Source organism: Antedon bifida, chromosome 10, assembly GCF_963402885.1.
Source record: "Antedon bifida chromosome 10, ecAntBifi1.1, whole genome shotgun sequence".
Taxonomy (NCBI): domain Eukaryota; kingdom Metazoa; phylum Echinodermata; class Crinoidea; order Comatulida; family Antedonidae; genus Antedon; species Antedon bifida.
In genome coordinates this window covers 11,965,638-11,975,830 of record NC_136235.1, presented here as the reverse complement: position 1 = coordinate 11,975,830, position 10,193 = coordinate 11,965,638, and the positions used below count along the sequence as shown (strand labels likewise).

The 10,193-nt window shown below is 36.1% G+C and overlaps 1 protein-coding gene across 1 annotated transcript in view; it reads right to left on the bottom strand.

The window, feature by feature from the left end:
- The window catches only part of LOC144853748 (nucleolar protein 4-like), a 60,261-nt gene that overhangs the window by 9,674 nt on the left and 40,394 nt on the right, over positions 1-10,193 (bottom strand). Inside the window, exons 4-6 of the mRNA XM_078711568.1 lie at positions 2,115-2,274; positions 927-1,141; positions 144-329 (exon numbers count right to left, since the gene is read on the bottom strand). Of these exons, the coding sequence (XP_078567694.1) occupies positions 144-329; positions 927-1,141; positions 2,115-2,274 (561 nt within the window). The remainder of the gene's footprint in view (positions 1-143; positions 330-926; positions 1,142-2,114; positions 2,275-10,193) is intronic.

The following is a 10,193-nucleotide window of genomic DNA, read 5'->3' as shown; positions in this document are numbered from 1 at the left end:
GCTCATCGTCCAGACATAGAACCATCAGTGTGGAGTACTCAAGTCATGAAGCACATCCTTGCATGCGCAAAATGAATTAACATGACATAACTAGGTCATAGGTCATCACAAATTGTTGCCTAAATGCTGATTGATTAACGTACATTAAAGGCTTTGAGTCTCTCAGGATCTACTCCTGGTGTTGATTCATTCAGCTTGTCGCTATCATCATCCCCGTCATCATCTTCGTCCTCATCTTTTGTTACGGTCAGATCTTCCGGTGCCTCGTGCGCTCTTTCCTGCTGTGGTTGAGTTAATCCGTAAGGAAAGTGACCATTTGACGGTGCTTGCTGAAATAATGAACAAAAAACATTGATTTTTTAGTTTAAGTTATAACAAATTCAATATCGATAAAAGTATTAGCACTCATCAGGTTACAGCATGTTTTAGCACCCCAATTCACACTCAGACTGTGAAAATTCTGATTTGTCACCATAATTTAAAATATTTGAAAGTGTACCCTCAGGGTGGATCCAGTGGAGCACTGATAATTTTACATTCTGTCAAAAATAGATATTAAAAAGTAGTTCATAATTTAATTTTGCCTGTTAAAAGGGGAGGCAGGCTTTCCTAGTGCTCCCCCACCTGGATCCGCCCTCTGACCCTACAAGAATGACGTTTATCTATTTACAGTACATGTTGATAAATATAAAGTCTTAAATGTGATGTGAACTAAGTATGTAAATTGGGGGAATAACCGCGACTTGCAGCCTACTGGGCTGAACTTTCTTCAACGACAGGGGCTGCATGGACCAGTAAACCAGAGTTACTACTTTTTGGAAAGGTATATGTACTGGGTTCTTTAAAGTGCACACGAGCCAGATGTGTACACTGGACCTCCAGTTTTAAGTCCTTATCAGAGTTACCATCAGCTACAAAATACTTACCCCAAATCGTATTGATGGTGCATAGCTGTCCACATATCCTTTGTATTCCATGTTCTGAGCTGTGAATCTCTCAACACCTTGTGGTGATGAAGCCCTCTTCATATCTCTACGGGCTTCAATCAAGGCAACTTGGGGATCGGTAGGCATTGGAGAACGGCTTTCTTCAAGTGTAGGTGTAGCTTGCCCACTGCTTGGTTTTGATGACTTTAAATCTTCTGTAATGAAAACATTTTTTTTTTATAACTATATACACTAAAAACACACAGAAAAAATTAATAGTTTTAATTTAAATTGGCATATATGTTATTCAATGCTAAATAACATTAGGCCTATCATACATAAATTACTGTACACCTCGAAAATCAAATCTAATTGTAGTTGTTTCTTGGAATTGTTTCATTATTGTTTTAGTTTATCCATGTTGGATGTATGAAATAAAAAAACAATCATAGTATATAACAACACTAACACACCCATCCATATAGTGGAAGTGGGGTACAGTTATTATATGACCCTCAAATTTCCCCCAAATCCTTTCTTTTTATGTAGGAGGGGAAAGAGTACTCATTAAAACACTATCCAAATTCTAGTTTGTACTTTTTTTTAAATGCGACCATAAATTGTCTGTCCCTTTTTTTGGCCTTAGCCTACTGAATTTATTATTACTCTAGCCCCTAAATGGGGCAACAGTGGGCTTAAATTAAATAGCCACCAACACGCACCGCCAAGACGTCACACCAACCACGTGTACAGTAAACACGGTAAAAAAGTTTTCCGGAGTACATCAACACATTAAGTTTTAGAATTAAATATCAAATGAGCTATATTTATTACCTCACTCAGTATTTGGCCTACTTAAGTATTAAGTAGTAGTAGTAGTATTATTTAAGATATCTTTTCAACCGGACCTAGGCCCAAGATATTCCTAGTGTTGACTGGACTGATGGAGCTGGTTCTCCTAGTCTTTTTTTCTTCCAACAAAGGGTGGGGGAGAGAGAAAGGAGGACTCCACCACACCGGGCGCGCGCCCTCAAAGTAAACACAAATTCCTAGAAAGTAAAGTTCCATTGAAACATGTCACACCTCATTGCACAACAGGGACAGGTTTCTTTAACTTGAAAACAGGTATTTAAACAATAGAGACCCACAAGCTAGTAATACAACATTTCCCGACAAACAACAACATACCTTTTTTGATATGGTGATCCAGTGCGAGGGGTTGATGAGGACTCAGGCTTCGTACCTCTGCTGGCGTCAAGCTAGCCTCGCCTGCCGGAGTAAGGGTTGGGTCAGAGGTTAAGCTAGGATCGCTAATTTCTGTATCAACACTTGACAATGAGGTATCGTCCTAAAAATGAAGATAAAATATTTCAAAACTTAAAAAAAGAAAATTATTTGGGAAAATACCAATTAGTTTAAATAAAACCAGCGTCTATAGGCCTAGGCCTACTGTATAAAGAAAAATGTTTGAAATGTTGAGTAATGCTCGAATATTCAGAGACGTGTCGCGTTGTGAGTGAAAGGTCGTGACGCGAAACAGCGTACAACATACGACACAAAAATCTGATGAACAAAATAATGCATAATGAGCTACGGTAGCGTGCAGAACCATCCTATTACCTACCAGCATCAACACACATACAGGCTGCTTTGTCACACTACTCAGATGAATAATTGATAGCGTAAGTGAAGTAGCCTAGCAAGCTGACCCTTCACAGCACACGTATGCCTCTGTTTAGTTCGCGTGAGTGTCTCTCTGTTCTCAAAAGATCATCAGCCTATGAATCCCTCGAGAGAGATTTTTAACCAGAGGCTGTAAAACTCACCCAAGTGACGTTTACGTAAAGCACAAGTAATTTATAGAATCAGTACCAATATTTATGCAAAGTCTTCTGAGTTTATTACAAAACCCCATTGGCGCACTTTTTGGTCATTTACAATTCACAGTATTTTGATAGAATCTAATTTCCCACGGCCGCAATACAATTTACGGATGCATCCGATAGTGCTAAAACCTGCTCCTTTTGCGCCTGTAGGCGTTGATTTAAAAACTGATGACTTATAGTTCCCTTTCTTCGGGCTGGTCATTGCGCCCATTCTTGCTAAATCATTAATCGTCGACCGTGCCTATAAACAAGATTGTCTAATCCGTTTGTTAGCTTGGCCATCCATCACGCTAATGTAATCCCCTTATCTTCACTGAACCCAAGAGAAGTAACATTTCGATTTATTTTACAATGATCATTGCCAGTATAGTTTTAGGCTTTACACACTTTCTCATATTCCCTTTTAACTACTTACGTTTTATACGTGTTGGTCTTTTATCTAATATCAAAGATAACACAATTTACAAAATGAATGAACCAATGTTGAACTTTAGTACTATACTAAGTGTTTACGTTAGTTTACCAGTTTTGTAAGCCCTGTATCACAGGCTATATTGAATGTTGTGTTCATCACACCACGTTACAAGTAGCTTAGCATAACTAATTGTACAGTCAACATAGATAAATGATGCACTACTGTATTTGTTAGGAACATCAAGTATTGAATGTTAAATTATTTATCACAACAACAGGAGTTCGTATGTCAATGCTGTCATTTCTGACGTGGGAATAACTTAAACGAATCCGCGTTTTTCCAATTAATATTCACAAGATTGATGAACGCAAGAGATAAGTGGACCATGAACCAGACGGGACTGCAGGATACACCTAAATTGACTACAGAGTAGAATAGTAATTTAATAGTGCACGTAGGATTATGTTAAACACGTAAAGCAGTTTAGCTTTTTCCGCCACAACGGTACAAAGTACGATAGTAAACAGCATTTCGACAACCGCACAATCGCGCTTTGAAAGTCTAACGCCAACTTTGATTAATAATAGAGGGCGCACGTTTGATTATAACAGAGGGGGGAGGGCGTGGCAACTTAAATTTACAGTGTATATCTACCCATTTTATAAAGGGTTACCTCTTTTTTTGAGAGAAGGGTGTTGCCAAGTAAGTGTTATGAATCATATATCCGACGAGTAGTTACTCAAACGTGTCAAGTGAGTGAATTAAGAACAGGAAATTATTGTTTTATTGAATGTAAACTGCTGAAGAACAAAGTACGAACCGCGAACACCAAGACGAGACACTATGTACACAGGGGGCCTATCATGTCCCTCGATAAATGAATGACATCGTTAAGTAGGCCTGTTAACAATGTGCCCATCCATGAAGCATGTGCGTGCACGCGCTCCTGCAGCCCATCATGATATGATAGTAGTTTACTGAAGAAGCAGAGGTCCGATGATGAGAAATGATGATATTAACATACGGTACCTCCATTAATAAAACCGTATTTGGCAACGCCCATTAAATTGTGATACCGACGATCAATGAAGATCACAGTTTTGATTCGCAATCATAGAAAATGATTATATAAATAATTTTGATTAATTAAACAAAGAAAACCATGAATTACAGTCGCATTGTAGATTATAGCAGGCTATATATACTACGTACGTTATACACGGATGTCCATTTCTAGGTCAATCAGATTATTCCAACAGTTATTAGACCTAAAAAGATCAACACTTAAGGATACCAACTCTGACAATAATTAGAAACAGTTCCTTCTTGGTTAAGGTTCTAATTACGTGCAAGTCTTGGATTAGTTTTAGTAAGGCCTACACTTTTAAAATAAAGAAACACTTTTTCGTGGATCATTTTAAGACGTACCGGTACATATTCATAACAATACCATGACATGTGATTTAGTCATGTGTTGTATCGCGAAATACAGCAGCATACAATGACGTGTATCATAGTACATTGTATACCATTATTTTCCGGGTATAGAACCGACTCAATAATTATAGTTACTGTATTTTTTATTCACCACATTAATATATGCAACTTCGAATGTTTAATGTAAACTCAGTTACCAGCATATTAACTCTCTTCTATGTACTCTCCGAGTCTATTAAATATTATTATTAATATCAAGGTAAGGGGTAAAGATCGGAGTTTATTATTATTAAGTTCCGAAATGTCCCGTTTTCGGATTAAGGCATATTGCAATATTATACTTCAGTAGTCCAAAATGCATAACACATTCATGACTGTTTATCGCAATTGTGCCCCATCGTACTTATTTTCAGCTAAACCAATAATTTAATAAACTCGAACACAGTATTTCTATATTATTATTTAAAAAAAACAACAAAGCACGACTTACGCATTTGCAGGCTAGCAGGCTATATGGTCCACTAAGATATTATGGTGTATAGGTTTGCCAGTAATAAATCCAGGATATTTCCACGACTGAGCTAAGCAAATTACTGTGGGTTACTATGGTGTTCTCAAGTGCGCTGTATACCGTTAAGTGATGTGGGATACAATCACATTTTAAGCACTCCTTTTGTACGCGAACCGGAAAACACGGCGCTATTTGAGCAATTATGATGTCAGGCCTAATTTAAGCGGGTGTACTCAAACTAAAGGAGGACAGACAATAGTGGTTTTACTTTCTAGTTTTTTTGTTGTTGCACATAACATCTTACTTCATGCGTTAAATAAGTTGAAATCGTAATAATTTAGCACAAATTTATTGCATTGGATTTCACAATGTGTTTCCCCTAGTTTTTCCCCTGTGCTGAATGTTTAGGTTGCTAACAAAGAAATGTTAACTCACTTTTAAATAGGCCCAATAAAACAGAGGAATATCATTAAATGACAAAACATAGTTATTTAACATGAATTTCTTCCCAATATCACTTTCTTTTTATATGTTCTTTTTTGTTATCTTAATTACTGAATGCAATAATGGCATACATTATTACAGTAATCATGCATGAACTGTTTATCATGACCCTAAACTCTACACTCCTCTCCCTGTTTCTTTGTCTTGCACTCCCCTTTCGAGCAACCGAAATAGTTTTTACACCGATAAAGCGGCAAATGCAATAATAGCGTAAATAATAGCCGGCCTTTCGTACGAACGAATGCATGATAATTAGTTCATGACCACATCCGAATTTAATGTTGTTGATTTGACTATTAGAGAAGCCATTTGGCACGGGTCAGCAGTGATAATTCCAATCATAGATGCTGGAATTCCATCGGTGTCTAGTACCGTTGGTTTTAGCCTAGGCCTCTATCTCATCTTTAAGGCGGTACGAGAACGCAAAGAACGCACCCTGGACATCCCTGGCATTCCAACTCTCCAACCATATATGGTCAGACGGGAGCTGAGTGGGGTATGATCGTGGACTCTGTTTGCACCAAGGCGCAACCCGTCGCGCGCACGATTTCATTGATAATGTTCCACATGCGTCAGTTGTCCACGATATCCGATTGGTCTTTTGGTTAATTATTTGATTAAATCATAAGCCACAATCCACGATATATCAACTTTTTTTATATCGTTGTGAAGAAATGACGTAACAGAACACATGCTGTATACACAGACACATTTGCATAGGGCATGACTTACGTACGTTCTATCACGTCAACACAAAACAACTATTTACGAAAGTGAATAATGCGTAATATATTTAAATAACACCACAACTTAATGAGTATTGTTTTATAGGTCGTCAATACAATACAAAGTTCATACAACTAGGTTACAATGGTATACTTGTAACGAGACGATATTGAACGCTTGTTGTTTGGTCTTATATATTAATAACTCTGATCATATAAAAATGACGAAGAAAAATAATGACAAAAATATTGTTGATAAGAAAGTTATAATAAATTTACACGATTCTTCGTACTGTATCTTAATTTTTCAGATGATACAAACACGTGTTCGTCACAATATTGACATATCATAGGAATTATTTTTTAAGTTAGGTAAAGCAGTCACATGTGATGCTGTATTTAGCAATTTGCATAAATAATGGCACTAAACCAAATTTAAAAGTTTATATTATAGAAACCCCCTTTTTGTATTGGCCTACATTTAGAAAGAAACATCTAAAATTATTCTGCATTCCACAAAAAAGTCTGATAAAAATACGAATACTGAGCCATACAATCGAAACATTTATAGCACCAATATTCGAGACCTTCACTGCCCTTTTCGATCACGATCTGTGTCAACAAAACTTTTCCTCTGAGATTAAATATTAACGAAATAAATGGCGCAATTGTTATCAAACTTAGTAGCATCATCGTCTGACCATTCTAGTTACGAAAGGTATTAAAAACTGCGGTTGAATGTATTGTATTATTTCTCCAAAGGCCCGTAACTAAACGTGAGTAGGAACATACGGGAAAGACAACACGCCACTCAAGTACCATCGAATATCCAGTAATACTAAGCATTTATTGTATTGTATTTCCCGGGAGATTACAAACGGGTGCTCATCGAATATTGCAGGACAATAAGTTACAGTGTAACAGCCTAACACAAGTTATAGTTTGATGATGCCTTGTCTTTTGTATTGTTTCCGCCATTTGGATCTTGGGGGATTTATTCACTGCGTTCTTCCAGCGAGTATATCGTTTCCTAGGCACAATGGGGAGGCATATGATCCTCGATACGTTTGATGTGGTGGGCCTAAACGATAGAAGGATTACGACCGAATATGGACAACATGGTACAGTGGAAGGTCGACAGTAGCGATGGGAAACAGATAAAAGGTGTCTTTGCTTAATTAGAAAGACTTGACCTAAATTAATGAAAAATACAATCATTAAAAACTAATAAACACCTATGACCGATTTAAACAGCACGTGAGAAAAACTAACACTTAGGGTATTAATTTCTAAACGATGAACCGACAAAATAATTAAATTTAAACCCAGCGAGGACTAACCTAATATATGCGATATCGGTGTTGCTCAGCGAAAGCAGTCAGTCCAGATGTCATATTGTGACGCCCTGCCCAAAATAATATTTCTCGAAACTCGTTCACCCTTCCTGAAACTTCTTTAATTTAAACCTACATCATCTTGCAGTTAGATTTACAACAAAACTAAGGATACAATTCAGGCTGGAATAAAGATTGGATAAAGTATAGCCCTCCTATTCATTGGACACTTTTCCGTCAAACGAAGACGGGGGGAATGATTTACATTATGGAAATGTATGCTTCAGAACACCCTATTAAAGGGATACATTCCTGGGTCCAAATGTGTTCTCTTAATAGGGTTTCGTAGTATTAATATAACATAGTTGTATGCCTTGTTTTAACAAAAAGAAAGAATTATAAACCAAATAAAAAGCAAACAATATTCTTTGAGGATGAAAGGTAAAAATGTACTGATTAATAGGCCTATAGACATAAATATATTTAATTCAATATTTATTTATATAGGGAACTGGTAAATAAGGGAAAATATGTTATTTAATAGTATTTTATAAATTAGGTTTAGATATAGACTCATCGTACCCTAGTGATTCATTGTAGAACCCCGGATAATATAAGCAACATTAAAATAGGCCTAATATTAATAAAGCAGTCACGACAACTACTTAGGCCTATATGCTCGTTACCAAAAGCTGGCTAATTGGCCATATACCATGGACAGCAGTAGGCCTACACAACAAGTAATTGCAAAATTGCGTCTTTAAACTTCACGCCCGATGTCTACAAAATCTCATTATTATTAGAATTATTCAGTTTTGAGAAAACAATAACATGACTGTCAAACACAGTTTGAGTTACCGCGGTAATAATTAATGTTTTACGCTGCGCGTCAAACAAGATGATAACATAATATTTATAACATGTGAAAAACGCATCCTTCTATGAAAAAATACAAAGCAGAGCCTATGATGTCATTGTGTGCGTGTCTTCACGAAAATGTCAATTTGAAAATAAGGATTCATGAGGAGTGATGAACTTAGGCCTACCTTGCGGAAGGATAATTATCAATGGGGGTTGTGACTATTGGTAATGCCGCTTGTAATTGCGGTATTTCCCGAAGGAAGTAGTGAAGTGCAAGTATCAACACCATAAACAGATGAGCCTAAGCTGGCTTGTAATTGACGCACTTTATGAAGTCATAAGTAAAGGATTAAAGGCGCAGAATTTATCCGAACTCCGATAGGTTGTATTTAACGTTGCTGCTTAATTAGGTGATCATTTAGAATAAAATGATCACCTATTGTTATTGTATAAAATCTTTATTATTATTTTTTTTTTTATTTTTTTTTTTCTTTTTATTGTTTCTGTACACTATTTTGTGTAACAATTATCTCAAAAAGTTTAATGTCAATGATTACAAAAATTTCAGAATATCTTTCAAATAATACAACTTAATCCTAATAAGCTTTCCAGCGTGATCACTCATCCGTGACGACATTTATACGCCATTTTGCGAAATCACATTATCAATCATATCTCCATAATTCATTATCACATATTAATGAAATTCACTACACGTAAACTTCAGATCAAGGGTAAAAATATTAGCAAATAAAAACTCACGCGCACGTAGGTTCATGCGCGTGATATCGCGCGTTAAAAATTTAAAACGCTCAAAATTAAGCTTTGATCAATTTAGAGCATGAATTAGGCCATTTGCGTGTTTCAAAAAATTACTGCGCAAAAATGCGTTTTTGCGCGCGCGATACTTAAAAAGCGTAAAAAATATGAATTTTTTTTACAAATCTCATTCTACTCACCATCCTTAGTACATTCACCAAATTTGAGTCAGTTCCGACTTAAAATAACGCTATACGAGCACGTTAAAAATGACAAAATGCGCACATTTATTTTACAAAAGTTCTGAAAATGGTGAAAAATAGGTCTTTTTTAAAATGAAAATAATTCTTCAGAATGCAAGATGACCCCCGATTTTTTTAACTTATTCTGGAAGCCATTGAGTTGTAGATATGAATTCATGTACACATTTTACGTACAAAATGTTTTGACGTCATCAAATGGCCACTTGAATTTAAAAATTAGGATTTGTTATCTTTTTGTGTAGATTATCACATTCAACAGAGCGCATCTTGGTTATGTGTGCTCGAATTTCGCACAACTTTCAGTATGTGCTTGCTTAATTAATTATCTTTATCATGAGTTGACACTATCTTCATTTTAATGACGTCATCACGCGTAAAAACTTGAATAACGTAGGCCGTGTAATTTCACCTTCGCAGTAAATTTGAATATCTTACAGCTCTTCAGAATTGAAGGTTACCTTGATGATTATAATTTATTATGAAAGCTGATGAAATGTAGATATTAATTCATATAAAAATTAAGCCTATCGGATGTTGTGACGTTAACATATGGCCAGTTGAAGTGAAAAAGT